The sequence below is a fragment of the Balaenoptera borealis genome (assembly GCF_965194805.1).
Source record: "Balaenoptera borealis genome assembly, chromosome: 6".
NCBI classification, from domain to species: domain Eukaryota; kingdom Metazoa; phylum Chordata; class Mammalia; order Artiodactyla; family Balaenopteridae; genus Balaenoptera; species Balaenoptera borealis.
Window position 1 is genome coordinate 119,607,396 of NC_138863.1, and position 25,074 is coordinate 119,632,469.

Sequence of the window (25,074 nt, forward strand, 5' to 3'; positions counted from 1 at the left end):
TGCAGTTGAGGAAACCAAGGTTCAGTGGAGAGACCACGTTTGGACCGAGGTCAATGTGCTGCTTTGCCCTGCAGATGCCTCCAAAGACCAAGGCCTGGTCCCTCTCCTCCCTGGAGGCCCCAGTACCTGGCTGACTGTGGCCGTGGCCCTTGGCACATGTACCAGATTTGGCCCACTATCTCCCTTATTTGTCCTGCAGGGACCTGGCTTCTCACATGCTGCCAGGGGCCAGCAAACATCTACACATGACTCGGAGGATGATGGCCAGCTTGTGCGCGTCAATGAAATCAGGCAGCACGCTGGAAAGAACCAGACTCTTGAAATCCTACCTCACATTCCACAGACCTGCTTCCAGGCTGTGCAAATCTCAGGTAGACACACTGGTGGAGCCGTCACCTCTGAGAGGCCGGGGGGTGGCTCATAGGCTCTCACCTAGGTGGGGCAGGGCTGCAAGCGTTTGGGAGTGACCCAGGTTCGTCTCCCCTTTGGTCCCGCTGCATGGACCGCCCCTGATCTTCCCCCGCACTGAGCTGGCCCCAGTCCTTGGCACAAGGTGTGCTGGCCACTGCCCACAGGAGCCGTCCACCTCGTGAGGCAGACCCGTTTCGAGTCCCAGCTCTACCATCTCCCCACTGCAGGATGCTTTCCTCATCTGAAAATGGGGCCGATTCCATGCACCTCACAACGTCTGGATGGGGCTTAAAGCAGGTGATTTAAACGTGGCACAGTCCTTGTCTCAAGGCGGGTCTTCAAAAATGTCACTTCCCTCCTCCCCTTGGGAGCCAGGATCCAGGAAGCGGAGAATTAAGCGGGTTGAAAACATCCCCAGGGCTGGAGGGAGGGCTTATCTCGGCTGCTGACCACAGTGTGTTTGCAGATAACCCTGAGGTCAGTGACGCCCATCTGGGCTGGACCCAGCTCTGACCCTCCTGCCCTTGAGCAGCCTCAGCTGACTCTCCCCACGCCCCACCCATGCCATGCTGAGTGGGCGCTGGCCACCCAGTAGGGGGCCTAGCAGCAGAAGATCAGCACATGGAGAGCCTGCCGCTGGGGTCCCTGGTGAGCAGGGCCCCTGCCCCGGGCTGGGAAAAGTCGCCTGACATGGAGGACAGCACCTTGCACCCCCAATCAGGTGAGCTGGGAACCGACTGGCAGGGAGAGAGCAGGGAGGTGCACAGGGTGAGTGTCACAATACCCCACCGCCACCTCCCCAGTGTCGCCCAGCTTTCTGGGCTTTCTTTTCTCGGTAACTTTGGGCAGAAGTCCACGGACTCATCCTTCTCCCAAGCCCTCCGTCCTCTTCTCAAAAATCCAGCAGAGGGTAGGAATGACCCTGTTCTTGCCACGAAAGGGAAACGGCCACCCAGGGGAAAAAGAATTTGCCACTGTAGCACACAGAGTTTACCTATTTATTTTGCTTAAACAATTGGCTTTTTCCGAAGGCAACTTAGAACACCTTATAACGAAAAGCTTCACGATACAGTTAATAGTTAACTAGACACAGAAAATCATGGGCTGGGGGAAAATAAAGTGGAACTTAAATACATTTAGTAAGGATCATATAGTCCTGAATACGGGTCTGAGTATCCTAGTCGCCACAGTAAAAAGGGAAATGAGATCAGCAATTGGAAAGGAATAAGCATACTAGTGTTATATTTTTTTCTCAGAGCTTTGTATAACAGGCATTGAGTATTGCGAAGGACAGGTCATTTACTTCATATTTATAAAAATTCAGAAGCGCATGAAATCAGGTTATTTGGTTCACAAGGACCTTTGAGAAAGCAAAGGGGACGGTATTAAAGAACCACCCAGTGAGGGTGAAGGCAGCCCAGTAGAGGTTTCTGATGATCTGCCCTGGCCCAGGTGTTCAGGGAGTTGTCCATTTTCTCATCTGTGCTGTAGACCAGCGTTTCTCAAACCTTCATGTGCATACCATCTCCGGCGGGTCTTGTGAAGATGCATTTCTGATTCGGATCTGGGGTGGGTCTGAGACTCTGCCATTCTAAAAACCTCCCAGGCCACCACGTGCACCACCCTTGGAGCAAGGGGCTAAAGCCCAGACTTCTCTAGTTGTGCACCTGTGCAATCTCCCCCAACTGAAGGCAACGCAGTGCTACCGTAGTTCCCGCTGGCTACGGATGTCCAGTCACGAGCCAAGATGCCTGGTCTCACGCAGAGATTAAGTACATGCCATGCGCCGGAGCTTCCTTAGCAAAATGGTTGTTCCAGCCCACCCCTCCCCTAGTCCTTTATCTGCCCACTCCTTCCCCTGAAAGCATCTGCCTTTCGAACCTTGTTCACACTCTTGTGCTGCCACAGTTAAATCTCTTGTGGATACGCAGTTTCTCATCCCACTGAGCTCAGAGGGCTTTTCTTCTGGAGAGAGATTTTCTTCTCATGTTTCAATAGAGAACTAGGAGGGCGAGCCTTATGCAAAAGCAGAGTACCAAGCCCTGGGGCGCAGGAACAGGGGCGGTGCCCTGTGCTCTGTTAGCCATGCCTTATAACGTCTTACAATATTGGCTCGAAATAAACTGCCACGTGAAAGAGTCTAAGCTTAAACGCCAGGCCCTGAGCACACTTTTGCAGCTTGCCTCCCCATCCGGTGCCTGCCCCTCACAGACCATGCCCATCGCCCACTGCCCTGACTCACCTCTGGGGGTTTTAGACATGGCTTCATCCACTGGGTCTTCATGGAGGAAGAGACAACCCCTCCATTTTCCCTCAGAATCCCTACCCCAAGCCGCAGCCCCTCTCCGTCCTTCACAGGAAGAAGCAGCTCCCTGTGCCCAGAGGCTTGGTTGGAGGAGTCTTACCTGGCCTGGGCTGGGCAATGGAGGCCAGGGCACCTTCCCTGGGGACACAGCCCGGGCTGGGCAGAGGTGGCCTGGCTCCCAGCCAGCCTGTCAGAATACATCCGGCACATGGGTTCTTGTGACCATCTTGATTGAGTAGTCATTTAGAGTATTTATTTTGTGAAATGGATGTGCTCTGTCTCAGCTTATAAGTGCGGGATCAATCCAAGAAGCGGAGCGTGAACTACGTCCTTCTCTCTGGCCCAAGTAGGAGATGAATCTAGATTCTCTTCCTGAATACTCTCATTTTCTTAGCCAAAGGAGTAGCCTTGTCTTCAGGAAAAAGGGCACTCTCAGGAGACTGACACCCAGGGGCTCCAGGTGCAGATATCCACCAGTGCGTGTACTGAACGTCTCCTGTGTTCCTGCAGTGTGCTAGCTCTGGGGCAAGCAAGGGGGGGGAGACCAGAGGTGGGCAGGAGCCCTGGGGAAACTTCCCAGAGATGCTGGGAGATGCAGAAGGTTGAGAATGGCAGTGCATTCATTCAACAACTATTTACAGAGCACCGACTATGTGCCAGGCTCTGATCCACGCGCTGGGAACACAGAAGTGAAGGAGGCAGATAAAACTCCCTTCCCTGGGGGAGCTCACATTTCTGTGGGAGCAGACAGTTCATAAACAGCTAACAGAGAAGATGTGTTTTATAGTGTGTTAGAAGGAAAAAAGGCTAAGTGAAGAGAAAAGAAATAGGGCAGGGTACACAGATGAGGGATGGGGATGATGGGGGGGGGTGGGTCTCGCGGAGGTGATATTATTCTGCAAGGCTCCAGAGGAGGGAGGGAGAAGGCCAGCTTGGCAGGGCTGAGAGAGCAGAGAGAGGGGAACCGGAGACAAGGTCCCACTGGGCCTGGTCACCATTACAAGGACTTTGCTTTGACTCCGAGAGACCAGGGAGCCAGGGCAGGTTTTGAGCCGAGGAGTAACATGATCTGACAAATGTCTCAGAAAGATGGCTCCAACTGCTCTGCCCTTGGCCTTGCCAAGGACTCTGGCACAGAGGAAGTGCTCAACCAATGTCGGTGCCACGCTCCCTCCCTGCTCAGGAGAGGGCTCGTCTGCTTCCGGGAGTTTGGCCCCAGGAAACGTGTATTGAGCGCTCACCCTCACCAGGCCCCATGCCAGGCGAGATAGGGAGACAGACGGGCAAAGCACCAAAGCCCGACGGCGTGGGTGGTGCTATGTCCACCAAGGTGCTTGGCCTCAGCAGGGTGTTCACCTCCCTCCCTCCCTGTGCCTTTCAGGCCCCTGATTGTTCTCTTGCAGAAGTTCATGCTCTACTAGGACATTCCTCTGTGCACCTCTGCCACTCCAGCCTTCAGCTCGCTCCCCAACTCATTGGGAGCGCCTCAGCGGCCCACCAGGTCTCTTTGGAAGGATTCTGGACAGATCCTTTGAGAAGGCTGGAAGACCTCTCAGTGTCTCCATTTCCCAGGCTTCATTTCCTTGTGCCTCCCTTCGGAGTTGCAGGAAGGGTGCTCAGAGACCCCCCCATCAGCCAGAGCAGATCCTTAAAGAGTACCTACTATGCGCAGGGCACCATGCTAGGGGCACCAAAGAGGGCTAGGTGCTCATTCTTGTCTCCCCAAAGTCTACAACCCACTGCAGAGGCAACTTGCTATCCAAGGGCCAGGACCAGGCATGGGGCATCTGTGTCTCCGGCACCTGGAACACTGGTATGGTGGGGTTCCCTGAGTGTGGAATGCATGAAGACCTATGAGAACTGCCACAGGAGCTCAGAGAGGTCCTAGGGTAGGGTGGGGCAGGAGGGTCACCGAAGGAGGTGGGAGAGGACCTGGGCCTTGGGGCCTGGCGGAGCAGCGAGCTGGGGAAGGAGGGTATTTCAGGCAGGAGGAAACCTACGGAAGTGAGGAAGCACAAGACGCTCATGGGTGGGTCTCGACAGGGTTGGAGGATGGAGGAGAGGCCCCTCACCCCACCACCCCGCCAGGTCTGCCCCTCCCCCCATAGTGCTCGCTGGGGTCTAGCTCTGGGGCCATTCCCGAGGCCCAGCCCCCTGCCTCTCTGGTCTCAGGGATCAGATTACCCCTCCCTAGGACTTATCTCTCCAGAACAGGTTGTTATCCTGGAGTAATTTGAAGCTCTTTATCAAGGGCTGGCAGAATATGTACTACAGGAATAATCCAGAAAGAGTCCCAGGGGTCAGGTGACCCCCAGTCAGCCTCCCAGAAGATGAGTGACATTGGTGCCCGACAACCATCAGGGTCCCTATGTCCTCACCTGTAAAGGGGGGCGGTATAGCTGTCAGCAGCACATGATGTGAGGTTGTAGGTGAGAAAGGGCTCCAGGTGAAGGCACACACCTCTAGAAAGGTACCCAAAAGATATCCTTAACTTACACCTGACTCCCTGCTGTGTGGGACGCCACTAGCGTAGGGGAGGGGAGGACAGTGCCCAGGGCTGGAGGCCATCTTTCTCGGGGGCAGAAGGGTGGTTTGAAGCCCAGGAAGTCTAGACAGACAGACAAGCTCCCAAGGGCCCTCCACCAGCTCCCAAAACCTGAAACTGAGGACTGTTTAGAGGGTCAGAGGTCTGCCCTAAGGGTAGACAAGCGACAGAGGAGAAACAAGGAACCAAAGGCCGGGATGCAGCCGCGTCCAGGAAGGGCCTGTACTGCCTGCTCCCCTGGCAGGCAGGCAGGAAGGAAGCCCGGTTGAACCTGGTGCCCTGGCCTCTTTCCACCTGTGTGAACTTGGCCTGCCACTCAACCTCGGTTATAAAATGGACGTGGATTTGAGATGTCCCTCAGGTGAAGGGAGCGAGTGGGTCCCAGAAGTTACCCCGGCCTCCACACGCCCCCCTTGTCCCGGTTAAGAGTTGGTCCCGGAGTTCTGCACCCTTTAAATCGGGGAAGGGGGCGCCGATCAACACGTGTCCGAAGCTCAGGCCAGGGGCTGAGGGGCGGAGGATCGTTGGTGCCTGCCGCCCGAGGACCCTGCGGCTCTCCGATTGTGGCCCCGGGGGAGGCGGCCGAGCCGGATAAGCAGCAGCGGGCTGGCGGGCGGCCACCTCCCCCCGCAGGTCCGGCCCCGCGGGCAGGCGGGGCGGGGGGAGAGGAGGAGCCTCCGGGCCGGGCCGCCGCCTCCGCCGCGGACCGTCTGCCGCCGCCGCCGCTGCTCCGCGCGGCGGGCCTGAGAGGTGAGTGACCCCCCGCCCGCTCGCCCCCAGCCCCGGAGCCCGCCCCCGAGCGCGCCCTCGCCGCGCGCCGCCGCACGCGAGCTGGAGGCCTGCGCCGCTGGGACCGAGCCACGTGTGCCCGGCGGCAGCGACCCTGGGTGCTGGGTCCCCCACGCCGTGGGCGCCTTCCTTCCCCAGGGACGCAAACCTCAGGCGCCACTCCGGCCGGGCAGGCCGGACGCGCCCTGCGCCGGGGGCGGGACTGCAGGGGCCGCGCTAAGCCCCGGGGCTGCTGCCTCTCGCGCCCCACCCCGCCGAGTCCTCCGGCCCCCGGTTCCCCGCAGCTCCGGGCCCGCGGTCTCCGGGCAGGGCGGGAGCGGTGGGCGGGCTCTTCTCGCAGCCCGTCGCAGCCCGGGCGAGGCAGGCGGTAGGGGCGGGGGCTCCCGACCTTGATCGGGAGGAGGCTGGGCTCACCAGTGTCCTCTGCCCGCGGAGCTCCCGCCTGGCAAACTTAACCCATTTCCCTTGCCCGTTTCCCCGAAATTGGGGGCAGGCTGCCCAGAGAGGTGCGGTTGGAACTTTGTTCACTCTGGATGGATGAAGGGGAGGGTACGGCAAGCTAATATTTCCTTTGAGGGCCAGGAGGCTGGGTCCGCGGGGAAAATGCAGACAGGTCTCGTTGGGAGCCCTGGCAGAGGACTCCGCGGAGAGGCCTCGCAGGTTTCCAGGGCCGCCTCTCAGGCTCCAGAAGCAGGGATTCTGGAGATACCCACAGGGAAATATTTCTGTCCATCAGAGTGCAGTGATGATATAATTAATAGCAGACATTTATTGTGCATTTATCTGTGCCAGACATCTTGCTTTGCGCACAATATCCCAGTTAATCCTCAGCATAGGAAGGCACCAATTATCTCATTTAAGACGGGGAAACTGAGCCTCAGAGAGCATGGGTATTTTGCAAGGATACACGGGTAGCAGGTTGCAAAAGTAGGATTTGTACACAGATTTATCTGACTTGAGGGCCCAGAGGAGCCTACTAGTGGGAGAAGAGACAGGCCGTGTTCTCAGAGGATTGTGGCAGCCTGAAGAATGCAGTACTGGGGGCCAGAATATCCACAGGACCAAAGAGTCTCACCTGGGTGTGCCCCTTCAGTCACCCGCATGGTTTCTTTTTTTTAATTGATTTATTTATTTTTGGCTGTGTTGGGTCTTCGTTTCTGTGCGAGGGCTTTCTCTAGTTGCAGCAAGCGGGGGCCACTCTTCATCGCAGTGTGCGGGCCTCTCACTATCGCGGCCTCTCTTGTTGCGGAGCACAGGCTCCAGACGCACAGGCTCAGTAGTTGTGGCTCACGGGCCTAGTTGCTCCATGGTATGTGGGATCTTCCCAGACCAGGGCTCGAACCCGTGTCCCCTGCATTGGCAGGCAGATTCTCAACCACTGCGCCACCAGGGAAGCCCCGCATGGTTTCTTAAAAAAAAAACAAACAAAAAAAAACAGATGCCTAGGTCCTACCCACAGCTGGCTGAATCCAGTTCTGCAGAGTGAACCCCTCCTGCATCCGGTCAGGAGTGCCTGGAGGGCTGGGACTGTGTCTAACTCACCTCTATTCCCACTCTATCCCCAGTGGCCGGCAGAGGGGTCACCTGGGAGCAGATGTTTAATCAATGTCTGATGGATGAATGGACGTAGTGGGGCAGGGGCTATCACTGGGGTAGAAAGGTTTTCCCAAAGGAGGCCTTGAATGGTAGACAGGTAGCCTCAGCCAGGCCTGGGGGAGGAAGGCCTGGAGTTGGCATGGGGCGACCCTGGCCTCAGAGCTCGCAGGGAGCTCAGGCCAGGCCACCTGTTCACTAGAGAGTTGGACAGCCAGCCCCAAGCCTGCTGAGCTCCCCAGGACCAGGCCTGGCCACACTGGGACCATAGGTGTGCCCTCTCCAGCCTAGAGATGCTAAACGGGTAAATTCCTCTCCCCTTCAAGTTTCCTGTCCTTAACTCAGGGCCCTTCCCTCGCTGGACGTCTCAGAGTATTGGGCAGGGCTTCAGGTAGTTAAAGAGGGAAATTTAAGGACTGAAGCCCAAGCTGCACACCTGAGCAGTGGAGAGGCTGACTGCAGGGGAGGGCGCCTGGCTCTGCAGTCAGGTGGACCCCCAAGTCTGAATCACAGCTCTTTACCATGTGGCCTTGGCCAAGTCCTCAGTTCTCTGAACCTGCTTCGTCTATAACACCTTGCTAAGGGCTTGGGACATAATCTTCCTGTAAAACAGGAACCATAATGCCTGCTGGGGGTGGGGGTGGATGTGACTGTGTGAAGTGCTGGGTTTTAGGAGTGCAGTAAATATCAGGTCCCTCCCCCTCCCCCCAGAGTTTGTGTTAAAGTCAGCTGGGGACCTTCCAGGCTCATCGCTCTTCCACTCTGAACCCCTCGGCTCACGAGAGCGTGGCCTCCATGCTCCCCTTCTCTGTTGCGGGCCTGACCTCGGGGCCCAGGCCTCAGTTTAGGAGCTGTGGAGATTACAGAACTTGGAGGTGGGGAGGCAAGGGTTGGGGGCACAGGGCAGTCTAGGTGATTTGCAAGTGTCACTTCCTCCTGTCTGCTCCCTGCAGCTGGACCCACCTACCTGTCCAGCCTGACCCGCTGTTCCCAGACCTCCGCATGTCAGCCCTTCACATCCTTGGCGTGCCACGAGCACCTCTTCCTTCACACCTCAAATGGCAATTGTCATCATCACTGAATGTCCAGCTTCCCACGTGCCAAGCGTGTTATGTGTGTGAGCACACTCAAACCTTCCGGCTCTCTTATGAAGTAGACAGTGCTGTTCTCCCAGCCACGTAACTCTCCCAAGAGCACATGAGACTCCATTCTTTTGAGCCCAAATTTGTGCTCCTAACCACGAACTCTATGCTTGTCCAAATTCGGCCTCATCGTTTATTCTTTCAACATTTACTGAGCACTAACTTGGTGCCAGGCACTCAGGACCTGGCTGAGTCCCACTTCTGGCAGGATGAGTGTCGGTTGTCATTTATCATCCCACGACAACCCACACCCTCCGCTTATTTCTGAATACAAGTGGGGCAGCTGAGGCCCAGGTCCCACAGCTAATGCAAGTCAGGATTCCAAAGCGGAGACGGCTCCCGCCTAGCTTGGAGGTATTGACCACTGTGCTTGCTGTCAGGGTGGGATCGGCGGCTGCTAGTTTATGCAGGATCCTAAACCCCTGCCTTCTCACTTCAACCCAGAGCAAACTGTTTCCCTCCTCCTCAGGTGTGGAAAACTGTCACTAGAGAATTACTCTTTCCAATCAGTCTGTCCTCATCAGTCACCGTAGTCACCGGGCGGAACGTGCAGCGGGTGAGCGCTAATTGTCCTGCGATCAGGCAGTAACTTACTCCTTGCTCCCTCTTCTGCTTAATGAGAGCCAGGTGGGGTCGGAGCACAGCACATTTTTAAGCCTTTTGGAGCTCTCCGATTAGGAGATCAAACTGTGAAAAATGCAGCCCCAAGACTATCAAATCAGTCACAGGTAGATGTAGAGGAATTTAGGGACTGGTGAGTGGGCTTCCTAAGCTTTCCACGGGGAGTGGGCCCAAGCTTTCTTGGTTCATGTGTAGACAGCTGGCTTCCCGGAGCCGCTGTGCCGGGTGTGTGACGGGAAGACCGTTCCCGTTACTGTGGCATCCGATGCTTATGGTGGCCGTCAGCCCGTGGGAAGGGTAGGCCTGTGATTTGACTGGCGGGCTTGGGAGGGTGACAGCATGCCCTGCCGTCGGGGTGAAGGTCTCTCTGAAGCTGAATGACTCAGGGCTCGCAGCTGAGGATGTTAGGGGGCTTTGGGTGGCCCTGTGAGGCGGGCCCTCCAGGGGGAGACTGCGCAAAGACAGGATGGCCAAACACAGAGCCTGTGGGGCCACCCAGACGGGCCTTTTGGGATCCAAGGGGCCTGTGCTGAGCCCGGGCGCCCAGTCGGACGTGTACATGGGTCGGTAATGCACCGGACGCGGTGGGGCAGGGTCCAGCGAACCAGCCCCGAAGTGGGTGTGGGCCTGAGCCGCCGCCGCCGCTGGAGGTCAGAGCACGCCCTTTGCGGCTGGTCTGCGGAGATGGCTCTGCTCTGGCCGGAAGTCAGGTGGCGCCTGGAACTGGAAGGGGAGAAAGCCAGACGTGCCGGGCCAGGTGGCCGCGGGTTGTGATGGGGGTCAGGGCACTCCATTCGGGAAAGCCCTGCCCTCCTGGGGTTGCTGGATTAGAAGGCTGGAGGCTGGAGACCTGACTGCTCTGTAAGTTCTGGCTTGGCTGCCTTCTGTCCTCCCGTAACTTTGGCTACAACTCTTCTTGAACATTCTGATCTGGCGCGGCTGTGTGTGGCAAGGGAGGGGAGAGGGGGCATCCCAAGATTGGGGGGAGCTCAGGGAGAACCCCAGGGGACAGGCCATCACAGCTGGAGCCGTGGGGGTGTGCCTGGACCTCCTGTCTGCTCATACCTGGCGGGTTTGCTTTCAGAAGGAAGTGCGGTTTCCTGACTGTGCAGCTTCTCCAGGGGGATAGGAGACCACCCGGTAGCCCTGATGGGAACAGAGCGTGCGGAGCCCACCCCAACTACTGCATCAGGCAGCGGCTCTACGCGTAGAGCTGCCCAGAAGCCCACTGCCGAAACTCCGGGGCGATTTGGTGTTCACTGTTGGGGAGCACTGCCTGAGCGCCCCCAGCCCCCAGGCATCCACCAGCCTCACTGAGCAGAGCACGACGCGTGGGGCTGGGTAGGTACACAGGAGTGGAGAGCCCTCAGGGAGCTTGTAGTCAACTGGGAAGCTGAGTGAGGGTACAAAATGCTACCAGGCGGCAGAGGGAGAAGAGGCCAGGGCTGCCTGTGGCCGGTGGCCCACGGTGGAACGCAGGACATGCGTAAGTAAGAGCAATGCTAAGATGCGGGTTTGGGGCTTTCATGTTCACTGTTTCACTTAACCAGCAGAACAGAGACGGAAAACAGCCTGCCCAAGGTCACACTGCTGGTACGTGGCCAAACCTGAATTCACACCTAGGTCTGTCTAACTAGATCTCCCACCTGAACAGCTGCCTCTGTATTCAGAGCGGGGGAAGATGGTTGCAGGGCTCTGGGGGGCTGGGAGGTACCTGGCAGGCCCAAGGGCTCAGGCTGGGTCTTTAGGGAAGGGGCGTTTGGATGGCCAGGAGGCTGTCAAGACTTCAGGTGGAGGTGGCAGCACCGGCCGAAGTGGGGAGCAGCGGGGACTGAAAGGAGGCAGGCGGGCTGAGTAGGGGAAAGTCAGTCCGCGCGTGCTGGCCTAGGCTGGACTACAGAAGATGCCAGAATGCCCCTGCCCGCAGGCGGGTGCGCTCGAGTAGAAGTGACAAGACATAGGAGCCACGCAGAGAGCCGTGCAGGCCCTGATCTGTTGCTGGTAATAAGAGTAAAGCTGTCAGGAGCCCAGGGTGATGTATTCTGGTCACCAAAGGCCCAGATGCCCAGGGTTGCTCAGAGCTAGTTTCCCAAGATCGCCAGTTTTCCAACAAGTTGAAAACAATCAAATACACCTGTCGTAAGACTGAACTTGGCATGATTTACTTCAATGATACGAAAGCCTCCAAACCTCTGGCCTCCCTCTGTGCTGTTGGTGTGGCCTCCAGGGTCGCTGGCAGAGCAGGGTCACCGGCACCGGCAGGCCCGCCCCATCCGTGCTTTGCCCTCCGAACAGGTTGTCTTTCTGTGGGTCCTTCTGTCTGTCTGTCTTTCTCCCCACCGTGGGCACTGACTAGCAAGTAAAGACGACTGTGAAGCCTTTGTTGGCACAAAATGTAACGAGAATTATCACTAAGCCAGTGACAGCCACAGTGATTGCAATGCGTTACCCACCCAGCAACTGGTAAATTGCCATTTTCTGCAGCCATTACGTTCGGCTTTGTATCCGAGAAGTAAAGGTGTCCCTCTCTTTCTCTTTCTCCTTCCCTCCCTCTCGCTCACACACACACACACATACACACAGCCCTGTGGTGAGGCGATCTGCCCTGCAGTGGATGACGTTTATTCATTTTCTGTATCCTGGGTTCTGCTGGCTGTCCTGCCTCAGTTCCTGTATCAAAGAGACTTGACTCTGAGCCACTAATTACCACCAGTGAGGTTTCCTCCCTAAACAGGAAGTATCAAGACAGAGCCGCTCTCCCGCAGTGCACTCTGAAACCGGGCATCAGTCACGACCCCGTCCACTCCCCACAGCCAGGAACTGGAGTGCAGGCTGAGGGGGCCGGCAGCCTGGCCCGTGGCGGGTCCCACGCCCATGGCAGGTCCCACGCATCTGGTTCTGAGCATCTGCCTGTCTTCAAAACCAAAGTCAGGCTGCTCGCAGGTCAGGGGGAGACCCCAGCAAGAACGGGTGGCCAGATCACAGTGGGGCTGTCAAGGGACCCGTGCTTCAGCCCCTCACATCAGCCTGTCGTTGGTGAGTCTGGTTAGAGCCAGGGTGGCCTGGGCAGGGTGTGGGTTCCTCCCTCCAGCCCCACGAACCCCTGGCCTGCTGAAGTGTACCCCGGCACCGCAGGGAGCCCCCGTTTGGCAACTGGCACCAAAGAGCACAGTCTGGTGAAGCTCTTGCCAAAATGGGGAATCTTCTCATCTGCACATTAAGTCAGGAACCTTTTCAAAATAAGGTGTTTAAGGATTTATCACACACAGTGCCTTCAGTTAATGAGAGCAACAGCTTTGCGGGTTCTGGTGTGTTACAAAAAAAAAAAAAAGGGTTAATGTTTATGATGTGTTTCTGTGGAAGGCAGGTCCATTTGGGAACCGTAAATTTTACTTATTGGTAACCACTTCTGTGTTGGTTTATCAGAGAACGACTGGTGTTAAGTAATCAAACCGGATTTTTCTAGAATGTTTCAAAACTCTAAATGTCTGTAAAAAGCCCTGTAAATTATTCATCCACTTCTATTTTGCAAGCGGTGTGGTGATAAACGTCTCTTTTCTGTCCAACCAAACTTGCACATGTGTGTTATTTGTGTGTGTACAGGCTTGTATGAGTGTGTGTGCACGCACCCGTGCTTTTTGTATTCTCTTTTGTAGGAGCTTGTCAGCCTTCCTTTTAAAACGATAATGATTTTTTAATGATGTCTGAATAACGATTCCAGGCAGTATTACAAGAAATGTAACAGTAAAATGTTTGTAAGAGTCCGTCAGAAAGGCAAAATGCCCACAGAGAAAATAGAAATGCACCAATTAAGATGTGTGTGGCTATAAACCTGGATTTGAGGCTGGCATCTTCTATGCTGTCTCCCCTCAAGTGAACTGTCGGGGTGGGGGGTGTGAGGGGCACCTGGACTCAGGTAGCACCTCCTTCTTGCCCCCTGGACCCATTAACCTGAGATCTGCGAGGGGGGGCCTGCGCTGCCGTGGTTTAGAATCTAGGAGAAGAGGGCAGCCCCAGATTTGCAGGAACAGCCTGAGAACGAGAGGCTGGAAAGTATGAGTTTGGGCAGCTCAGCAGGGCAGAGGCAGAGCCAAGAGGAAGCCAAGACCACCTCAGAGCCCCATGTAGACCAGGTAACCGGCTATGACTCATGCCCACGGCCACGAGCTGCCCAGCCTCACTGCCCTGGAGGCAGCTTGAATGCAGGGACTGGACTAGGGCAAGAGCCAACTGTGGGGCCTCAACCTCAGTTTTCTCATCTGTAAAATGGAAGTAATAATACCCTGAGTGTACAAGTCCACAGTCAGTCTCCCCACCATTTGAGTCGGGCCTCGCCTCACAGTAAGTTCTCTTCTTTGACTCTTGATCGTTGTTGATGTGGCAGGTGCCAGGCACTTGCTGGGTGCTGGAATGTGACCTCCCGGCTGCATCCCGGTAGGGGAGGGCGGACGGACCTCACAGCCCCGGGGAGGCCCGGGATTTCTACATGATGTGGCTTCAGGGGCAGTCATGTGGAGGGAAGGGGGAACTAGGGGACTTCCCTGAAAGCTGCTTCTATTTGCATAGCAAGTAGCCGGCTTTTTACTTGGATTGTTTGTTTCAGATCTGTAAAATGGGAACGATTTTGTAGGAGGTGTTATTCACTTTACCTGACTGGGAAATGTGAATTATTCATACCAAGGGTATTAGTTTTCATACTAACATTAGCACATGGGGAGGGGTGACGGAGATTAAAGGGGGCTAGGGACCCCACCGCCATCCACCCCTTGGACCTCTAAGTCCAAGTAGGTACTAAGGAAAGTACCTACCATTGTGTGCTGGTTCCATCCTGTTACCTGTGCTGCAGAGAGCCAAGGGGACTAGGGGAGGGACATTCATCCTGCCTCGAAGAGGAGGTAGGGTAAGGACTTCACAGAGGAGTGGCCTTTCTGCTGCACCTTGAATTTTGTCCTTCGGAGGAAAAGGACTTTCCAGGCACAGAGGTTAAATCTATGACTTGAGCCGGAAAAAAGCATAAGGTGGGAGAGCCAGAGTCGAGACTGTAGATCAGGTGGGGTTTGACTGGGAAAAGCCACGGAGGCCATCTGCCAGAAGCCGCAGCTGGGCCTCACCTGCCCCAGACGCTTCTCCCTGGTGGAGACTGGGCAGACCGCTCTACCCCCTGGCTCAGAGGCTCATGGGCCCTGGAGCCATCGACCGAGCATACCTGAAGCCTCCTTCCCTGGGTATGCACCTACCAGGCTGCCCCCTGATGTGCCTCAGATATGGGGTTTGATTTCCTACTTTTGCCAGAGTTGCACGAACTAAGCTGCATTTGTGTTATTCTGTTTACTTGCAGTGTTTAAGCACAGCTGCGCATTGGTCTTCTGTGTTACAAAGTTCATCAAATAGCGAAATGCCTGGCCAGTTCTAACAGTATGGCCAGGCTACCGGAGGGGTTCAAAACGCACTGTATGATTGAATCCCCACTGGGTGCAGGAGGGCTCCAGCTAGGTTCTGGGGAGAACAGACGCACTCAAGCGCACTCTGCCCTCAGGCACGGAATCTAGCAGTTAAGTCATTCAAGCCACAAGCGTTAATTGAGCACCTACATGGCGCCAGGCCCCGGGCTGGATGCTAGAGACACAGAAATGAGTCGGAAGTGGCCCCCAGCCTGGTGGGGTGACAGATGAGTGAACCAGTGTGTGCAGTCGATGGTAATGTGACAGGAGTGCGCAGGAAGAGGCCACGGAGGGTCAGGGGAGGGTGCCCCGAGGTGGCCCATCAGCGGGGCAAAGCTGGGAAGCATGCACCCCAACCCAAGAAACTGGCCGCGTGAGGCGGGCTGAGCTCCTTGGCAGGAGCCTCGGGAGCTGCCTCTCTCTGGCTTGGCCGCCTGCCTCTGCCCCTTTCCCGTCCTCCAGCCTCCCCAGGAGCAGGGGGCCCCTTGCTGAATCCGCAGATTTACACCGCGGCAAGGGGGAAGGTGGGGACAGCCAACAGCCCACAAGACCCATCTGGCCCCAGGGGTTGCAGCAGCAGGTGTCCCTGGAAAGCAAGAAGCCACCCAAGCCCAGGTGCTGAGGCTGCAGATTCAGCTGCCACTGCCGATAGCCTCTAGCCTGGCGGGATTAAGGGGTCCATAGGGAGCTGGGTGCGTCCACATGCCAGCGCCCTGACCTCCCTGGGCAGAGACAGGCGTTCCTCCCTGGCTGCCACAGAGCTGGGCACGCCCTCTTTCGAGCACTTTTCTCTTGGCTGCGGGGTGTAGCTGGCCTTTCCCCAAAGAGCCCCAAGAGGACAAGCCGTCTTCTAGCCAGCTGCCAGAACACCTGCTGGGTACACAGTGGGGACTCAGGGAATAACAGATGAGGACATTTTTCAGACGAGAATTGGCAGGACCAAGCTTTGCATAAAACCGTGCAGGCTGTGCACCGTACCACTCCAGAGGGCCCTCTTCACACGGATCACGATGTGAATCACGCCCCTGAGGTTGTGCAGCCTGGGGACCCTAGCATCTTCCCGCTTTGCGCCCCTGGTCTGGGCGCTGACCACTGACTCCCTCCCCCTCGCAACCGGCACTGACCCCCCTCCTGCCTCTGTGCTGACGGTGGGTAGTAACGAACTGTGCCGGTGAGACTTGCTCCAGGCCTGGCTATTCAATCTTAGTGAAAGAAAGTCATGAATATGGTGTCAGGCCTTCTGAATTCTAGGTCATCTAGGAAACTCGTACTCTGGGAAGATCACCCCAGTTGTTGTGTTGGGGGCTCCGGGGTCCCCAGGATCTGTGTGGTCTCCCAGTTCCACTACTCTCTTCACCCTCAGCCTGCAGTGGGCCTGGTGACCCACGTACAGGAGGGGAGGGGACCGTGGGAGCGGTTCTCCTGGAGGGTTTGCCTCATTGGCTGAGTGGGCAATGCCGCCATGGCCTGGACCACCTTCTCCTTACCAGAAGGAGCCAGCTTTGGGAGGCCAAGGGGTGTGCAGGAATGGGGCACACACACCTGACCCTCAAGACCAAGAGGAACATAAGGAGAGATACCAGGGGCCCTGTGGGTCAGGGAGGGCTTTATGGAGAGCTGGGCCCGACTATAAGAATTCAAGGGAAAAGTCAGATCTGGAGTGGTTCTTACATGCAAGTGATTCGTTAACTCACTCACCCCTCACATAGACCTTTTGTGAGTGTCTACTGCAGTGATTTTCAGCCTATGACCGGCAGCATCAGAAATCCTGGAGATGCAGCCCAGCAGCATGTTTTAACAGGCCCTCCAGCTGCCTCCAGTGTAGCTCAGGCTTAACCTAATGGCACTGGACTAAGTGCTGGGCTTACAGAAGTGAGTTTCACTCTGTTCTCGCCCTCAAGGAACTTGGGAAGGAGACAGGCAGGAAAGAGAGAAGTACCGTCAGTGGGAAAGGGCTGTTCTCAAGGGGTGTGAAGGCAGAGAGGCAGCTAGTAGGGTTTGATCCAGGAGCTGGGGATGCTGGTGAGGGAGGGTGGCCTGGGGACCGCCATGACATGAGGGCCATCCCTGGCAGGGGGCCCGATGTTGGGACTAGCAGCCCCTAGAGGGCTCACTGCCCGGTCCCAAACCGCCCTGGTGCCCTGCCCCTGACCGCCAGCCTCTCCCTACTCTACCCCTCCCTGCTCTACTGCCCCCCTCTTCTTACCTCTTCCTGAGTCCCGAAGAGTCTTGGTGAGAAATGTGTGCAGATCTCCAGACCATTATCTCAGAGCTTATTTTTAGAAAATTTTAGAGTAAATTTTTCCATTCAGCAGAGAACACCCTGTATTGATTCAGGTGCTTCTATTTATGCTTTACACAGACCAAAGGTTTTTAAAAATCCTAGGCAGAAAGGAACATCATGAAAATTGTGTGGCTTTAACAGGCTCAGACCGTGGCACTTAGCTTATCTCATATAATCCTTACTACATTTCATTCAGGTAACAAACATCACTCCATTGTACAGATGAGGAAACTGAGGCTCAGAGAGGTAAAGTGACTTGCCAAAGCCACCCAGCTAATATGTGGCGCAGCTGAAATATGACCCCACAGCTGCCTGTGTTCTTGCTGGCCTATCTCGCAGTTTACGAAGGCGTCTGATCCTGAGTAAATCCACAACATCCAGATGTTTTCCTGAGACCACATTCTGCTGGGCAAGCTCCCAATGATCAGTGATGGCTCTCGGCGGCTGATCTTCTGCCTAATTAAGGAGGGAATGAGTTTGGTGGGGGAAGACGAATGGATTGGACCTAATGCAAGCGGATTTGCCGTTGTGTGCCAGTTTCCAGCCGTATGTCTTTATATAAACCCTCAGCCACTTGGATGAGTAGCAGATGATTCCTCCCAGTCCTGTGTCACCGGAACACATCTGTCCTATTCACTGACCCACCCTGGGAGCTGGGAGGGTGGGCCTTAGGCCTCAGTACCCTTCGTCGCATGCCGTCCAGTGTGGCTCTGGAACAGCTGTCTGCTGGCGTGGGGTGGAGTGCAGAGAAGTAGCTGTGTGGGCAAAAGCTGCTGCAGGACCCACTCAGCAGCCAAGAGGGCTGTGTAGCCCGTGGTACCATCTCCCCTACACCAACATAAGCCTCACTTTGCTAGAGGTCCTGGGGCTTAGAAACCTCAGATTTTGGAAAACAGCTAGGAAATAACTTCGGAAGGTTGCAGAATCACCAGCACGGATGTCACAAAATTCACGCATGAAGTTCACTGAAGAGTCCTTAAACTCTCACCAAAGCACGTTTATTCTTAGTTTACACACAGTCATAACAGGCTGTGTGGTATCTCAGCTTTTTTGTAACAACATTATTGAGCTATAATTCACATACTATATAATTCATCCATTTAAAGTAAACAACCAGTGGTTTTTAGTGTATGCACAGAGCTGTACAACCATCACTACAGTCAATTTTAGAACATTTTCATCATGCCAAAAAAGAAACCCTGTACCATTTTCCCCACCCACTCCTCCCCTTAGGCCCTGGCAGCCTCTCATCTACTTTCTGTCTCTATAGATTTGCCTATTTCTAGGCATTTCATATAAATGGAATCATACAATATGTGACCTTTTGTGACTGGCTCCTTTCATTTAACATAATATTTTCAGGGTTCATCATGTTGTAGCATGTATCAGTACCTCATTCCTTTTCATTACTGAATATTATTCTATTGTGTGCATAAACCACATTTTGTTTAGGCATCCGTCCGTTGATGGTCATCGTGTTGTTTCCACTCTTTGGGTATTGTGAATGTGCTACTAGGAACATGGGTGCACATATTTTTGTGTGTACATATGCTTTCATTTCTCTAGGTTATATATGTTCCTAGGAGTGGGATTGCTGGGGCATATAGAAACTCTGTATTTAACTTTTTGAGGAACTTCCAGACTCTTTTTCCCTAGTGGCTACACCATTTTACTTTCCCACTAGCAGTGGATGAGGGTTCTGATTTCTCTACATCCTCACCAACACTTATTTTCTCTGTCTTGTTTTGATTAAGCCATCCTAGTGGGTGTGAAGAGGTATCTCATGGTTTTAATTTGCATTTCCCTGGGGGCTATTATGTTGAGCGTCTTTTTATGTGCTTATTGACAGCTAGTATATCTTTGGAGAAATGTCTACTCAAATCCTTTGCCCATTTTTATATAGGTTCTCTTTTTAATATTGAGTTGTAAGAGTTCTTTATATATTTAGAAACAAGTCCCTTATCAGATGTATGATTTGCAAAATCGATCTCTCATTCGGTGGGTTGTCTTTTCGCTCTCTTGATAGTGTGTTATCTGTATTTCTTGTCCCCAGCAGATGAGCAGGACCTGGGAGGGCTTTAATTAAGAGGCAAGCAGGCTGACAGCTGTGATAGATATCCTGACAATGAGGGAGGATATAAGGCTATAAAACAGTCCTATAAAAACAAGACGAGACTCAAGAACATCCCTTCTTGCAGCTCGGGTTGATCTCTGGGTTCTGGGAGAGGACCTGACTGCCTTCTCTTGAAATATGCACTGCATTTTGGAAGGATTTCTGCCCCCAAAAGACAAAATAGAGTAAGTTTTGAAGATGTAAGCTCCCGTGATGTGTATCTCTGGTCACAAATATGCATGGAACTTCTGCAATGTGCCAGGCACAGAGCTGGGTTTTCGAGTCGGGCCATGGAACAAGTATGGTGATCTCTATCTACCCTCCCAAAGCTGACTGGGAGTGGGGCGGCGCAGGGGTGCACAGAGAAGCCAACAGGCAAAGGACCCGGGGAAGCCCCCAACCACAGGCAAAGCCCCAGGCCCTTAACTGCCCACTGAGCGAAGCCGGGCAGCCCTCGGTCATTTTACAGATGAAGCTAGAGGGAAGATGTAACTTGTCCCGTGTCTACTGGTGAGGAAATCGTCGGGACAGAACCCAGAGTTTCAGCCTCTTGGATCCATACTCTTTTCATCCCTATAATTTTTAGGTTTAAAAAAGAATTCTGGGCAAGAATTTGTGTTTTCATTTATGGCTTGCCAACTCCCGGGTGCTGGCTGTAGGCGCACTCCAGTTTGCCCCCGGGGCCGCAAGCTGTCCGTGGACACCTGCTGTTCGGCCCCTGGGCCTTTGCTCACACAGGCTCTTCTTTCTAGAAGGCTTTTCCAGGCTCACTCTCACATCCTTCAAGGCTCAGCTCAGGCCCACCTCCTGCAGGAAGCCGCCCAGCTGCCCTGCCTGAAGGCAGCGTCCTCTCTCAGGAGACCTTGTTCAATTGCGTCTTGCGCCTGTCACTCCGCGGGGACCCAGGTGTCTAGGAGGGTGTGGACCTCCCCAGGGATCGTAAGAGATCATCCCTGGGAGCAGGAAGAAAACTCAGAGCTTCTATCTGTGTTTAAATTTTAGCCTTATCTCTTTACATTTATATTTGTTTATATATGATTTATTCTGTATATAACATTATAGTGCACCAGTCATATTTAAATATATTTATAAATAAATAGAGCAGTAGTAGGAATGTGTCCCCCCAGATTTAATGTTAAAATCTAAGACTAAAGTTTGAAGGTAACTGTGGGCTGTGTGAGACAGGAACTGTGCCATATTCCTCTCTCAGTCCCCGAGGCCAGAAGTGCTAAGTCAGCCTCTGGCTGGGAGGGGGTGGGCGGCACCCCAGCTGGCTTGTAGACCATCCGGCCGCCGGGTGCCCAGCTGGTCACCCCACCGCCACCCACCCACACCCACCTCCACGGTGACCCCTTCCCGGCCGTGGCCTGCTCCGGCCACTGGGGTCTGAGGGGCTGCGCGCTGCCCGGGCAGAACAGGCTGGGGGCTTGTCCACGCCCTGCCTGCCACGTGCCTGGGGGCCACGCCTGGCCCACTGGCCTGCCCAAGAGCAGACGGGAGCCGGCAGGTAGGCCTGTGGGCCAGGCGTGGCTTCCAGCCCCAAACAGCCCATGTCGGGGCCCTGCCGGGAAGAAGGCGAGACCGGGCAAGGCGGGTAGAGACCCAGAGGGGCTGGGAACCGTAGCTGGTGCCGGTGCCTGCACACCCGGGCCTCCGTGCTGCTCTGTCTGCAACCTGGGAGGGGGCAACGGGCAGGTCTGTGTGCGCAGGCCGCAGGCCCCCCCGGCCCAGCGGCTGTTGGATCCCTCCCCCCACCCCCAGATCTGTAAATAGAACAGCCAGCGAGCCAGGGCCCGGCCAGGATTAGGCACTCTCACCTTTGGGCCACATAGACAGGCAACAGGGGCTCTGCTGGACCTTTGGGGCCTCCAGGACTCTACCACCTGTCCTACCCTCGCCAGCATCACGCCAGCAGCAGGCCTTGTGCTGGGCACCGGGAGGGTGGAGGAATTCTGAAAGGCCCGTGAAGCACTTCAGAGAATACACACGCACACACACACACACACACACACACGTACACACACACACACACACACACATGCACGTGTACACAGAGCACCAGCCAGAAAAGGTGGCTCTGAGCTCTCGTTAACTAGTTTCATCCTCACAACAGGGCATGGAAGAGGTGCAATTCGTGTCCCCATTTTAAACGTGAGGGGACTAAGGTGCAGAGGCACCTGGGTAGTGAGTGATGGGCATGGCTATGATTAGAACCCAGCACCTCTGCCCAGGGGGCTGTGTCCCTGCGTCAGAGCTGGAGGGGAAGGAGGCGTTACAACCTGGCGCTTTCCTGTCCCAAGGATCGAATTTTGGTGGCAAGAGCACTTTAGAGGTGCTTTACGTTTAACTTCCATTTACCCTGCGGCTAAAAGCAGGGCCCCTTAGGACCGTAAGTCTGGGATGTTTAATAGGTCCCCAGAGGCTCCCATGTCCCAGGGCCAGTTTGGGGCAAAGCTGGGACCAGCCCCAGGCCACCAGGCCCGTGCCCTTGGCTTCCCTCTGCTGCAGCTGCCTCGTCTGGGGTCCCCCAAAGGGGACCGAATGAGGTTCTCAGCAGTGAGCCTTGAGTGCCAGCCCCGAACACTTGCTCCCCGCGTCGTGATGCTAAGTCTCGAGATAAACAAGGACAGGATGCAAAGCCCAGGTCTCATTGACTTTCTCGTTGGGCTGGTTCAGGTTTGCTGGGAGGCTGTAAATCATTCGGGGCTCTGCGAGGACCAGCAGGTGCTGGGTGTGCCACGAAGCCCTCCTTGGCTGCCCCTTTGGCAGCCCCACCCCTTCCTTCCCCGCATCCGCTCACGGTGGACACGCCACCCAACACGCACACGATTATAAGCCATCCGGAAGCGGGGAGCACGTCTTGCTCACCCGTATGCTCCTAAGAGTGTTCAGCACGTGGTAGTTGCCCAGGAGATGGGAGGGAGGAGAGAGACAGCAAAGCTGGAGGAGAGGCTTCCGTCCAGGAGGGGATCTGCCTGGGATCCTCCAAATTGCTAGCAAATGTGAAGACGACCTGAAGGCCTCAGCGTGGTGACTCTCCCTCCCCGTAGGGACAAAACCTGCCCCAGGACTGGTGTCTCCAGGTGGCTGAGGCAGGGACTGGGGTAAAGCCCTGGGGTGTATCTGTCCCAGGCATGACTGACCCATAGGGAAGGCGGGAGTCCCCAGGGAGGGATTTACAGTTACCTTGGCCCAAATCCCCCCCCGCCACCCTGGCGCTGGCCTGGGAGTCTGAGGCCACCTGCAAAGCCCCTGTCACCGCTCGCCCCTCTTCCCCCGGGGCTGCAGAGGTGCTGACAGGGTCTCTCCATCCTTCCTTTGCCGCATCCCCGCTGCTGGGACAGTGCTGGCAGCCAGTGTCTGCTTCGTCACCGCCAGCCGCCCACCCAGTACTTACTACGTACCGAGAGAGCACTGTCCCGAGTGCTTTACCCACATTGGCTTCATTCCTACAAGCTCCCCGTCAGGAAGGAACTGTGATCTCTCCCGTTTATAGCTGGGGAACTGAGGCACTGACAGGCCCAAGGTGGCAGAGTGAGAATTAGAACCCAGGCAGACGGACTCCGGAGCTGGCTCTCCACCCAGGCAACTGTAAGTCGGGTGCTAAAGCAGCCCACGGACACATGACACTAAGCCTGGCCTCTGGGTATCCTCGGGAGGCCCATTTGCATCTACAAAGCACAGATCATCACCACTTGGAAAAATATCCTGTACCCAGGCCAGGCAGAAAACGCTCTTTCCCATTTTTCAGGGAGTGGCAATCCCCGTCTGAGCCCACAGTCAGCCTGGCCCGAGCAGCGTGGAGGCCCCGGCTGGGGCTTGTATATCTGTGTGGTCATGGCCCCTCCATTTGTGTGTCCCCCAAAAAATGACCCTGAAGGGGCTTAGCTCAGCCGGTCCCTGGTGTCTGTGATAGAGACAGGGGCGATGCTCTGAAACCACTTCAGAGGCGCGAGACGCTAGGGGAGTTGCCTGTATTTGGCGGACGCAGGCCAGCAACACGTGTCCCTGACTCTCGGTCACTGCGTCCGCTTCCACACTGACCCTCTCTTCTCAGCCAGCATGGTCCCAACTATGCCACTTGCTGGACAGGTCACTGTCCTTCCTCTGGGAAGTAAGACTCCTGGGGAAGTTCAGACTACAGAGGCCAACAGACCTGCGTCCCATTCTTCCTTCCTTCGCTTCCCCTCTGTGCCACCTGAACTCGTCACGCGTCACACATCACCTTAGAGCAGCGTCTGGCACGTGGCGGCCGTCCCATAGCTAGGAGCTGCTGCTGCCCCCTTGTAAAATGTCCGGGTCAGTTTTCAAAGCCTTTTAAGATTGCATTGTCTGCCATCTCGGAGCAGAGATTGTGACCTCCATTTACAAAGGTGGAAGCTGGGGCCCAGAGAGGCACAGGGGCTTGTCCAAGGACACACAGCTGATTCGTGGGAGAGCCAGGACACAGCCTCCTGGTTCCCCTGCGCCCCCTTGTGTTAGATCTTGTGCCTCCCACCTCACCCGGTGTGTAGCACATGCCAGGAGGCTTCTGTGGAAAGTGGGAAGAGGGTGTTAAAAAGCCATCCCTGCAGCTCCACTGGTTCCAGGCAGGGGTTCTTAACCCTCCTATGCCGAGGACCCCCATGAACTCATAGACTGGTGAAGCCCCTAAACTTCTGCTCAGAATAATGCTCTTCTTACATACATAAAATTACATAGGGTTACAAAGAATACCTACTATATTGAAACACAGTCCCTAAAATATACTTTTAAAAGACGTATAATAGTAACATGCATGATTCTTTATGTTAAGTAACAAGATCTAGTGACAAAATCTAATACTATAATTTTAGTTTTTAATTTCCCCCCACCCTTATTGAGTTATGAAAGACAAATAAAATTGTGTATATTTAAGGTATACAATGTGATATTTTGATATACATTGTGAAATCACTACCACAATAAAGCTAATTAGCATATCCATCACCTCACATAGTTTCCATTTTTGTGTGTGTTGGGAACACTTGAGAACTACTCTCTTATAAAATTTCAAGTATGTAATACAGTATTATCAACTGTAGTCACCATAATATTCATTAGATCTCTCATCTTATAACTGAAAGTTTGTACCCTTTGACCAACATCTCCCCATTTCTCCTGGTCACTATTCTTTCTACTCTCTGCTTCTAAGTTTGACTTTTTCAGAACCACATGTAAGTGGGATCATGCAGTATTTGTCTCTCTGTGTTTGGCTTACTCCACTTAGTGTAATGTCCTCCAGGTTCATTATGTTGATGCAAATGTCAGGATTTCCTTCTTCTTTAAGGTTGAATATATTTCATTGTACGTATGCACCACATTTTCATTACCCAGTCATCCGTCGACAGACACTGAGGTTGTTTCCATATCTTGTCTACTATGAATTATGCTGCAATAAACATGGGGTGCAGATCTCTTCAAGATAGTGATTTTATTTCCTTTGGGTAAATACCCAGTAGTGGATTGCTGAATCATATGGTAGTTCTATTTTTGATATTTTGAGGAGCCGCCATGCTCTTTTCCATAATGGCTGTACAAATTGACATTCCCACCAGCAGTGCACAAGAGTTCCCTTTTCTCTACATGTGTGCCAACACTTATTATCTTTTGACTTTTTGACACTAGTCATCCTAAAAGGTGTGAGGTTTTGATTTACATTTTCCTAATGATTACTGATGTTAAGCATCTTTTTATAATACTTGTTGACCATTTGTATGTCTTCCTTAGAAAAATGTCTGTTCAGTTCCTTTGCATTTTTAATTGGATTATTTGGGTTTTTAACTATTGAGTTGTATGATTTCCTTATATA

General features: G+C 54.5%; 1 protein-coding gene across 5 annotated transcripts in view; it reads left to right on the top strand.

Moving 5' to 3' along the window:
- Window positions 1–997: 997 nt before the first annotated feature.
- The window catches only part of STEAP3 (STEAP3 metalloreductase), a 137,883-nt gene continuing 113,806 nt past the window's right edge, over window positions 998–25,074 (top strand). Inside the window, exon 1 of one of the 5 annotated variants that reach the window (XM_082397901.1) lies at window positions 998–1,132. In XM_082397901.1, the coding sequence (XP_082254027.1) occupies window positions 1,033–1,132 (100 nt within the window). In that variant the 5' untranslated portion in view covers window positions 998–1,032. Of the gene's footprint in view, window positions 1,133–5,905; window positions 6,012–25,074 lie in introns of those variants that run through there. The other 4 variants (XM_082397902.1, XM_082397903.1, XM_082397899.1 and 1 more) reach the window with 4 other exon arrangements.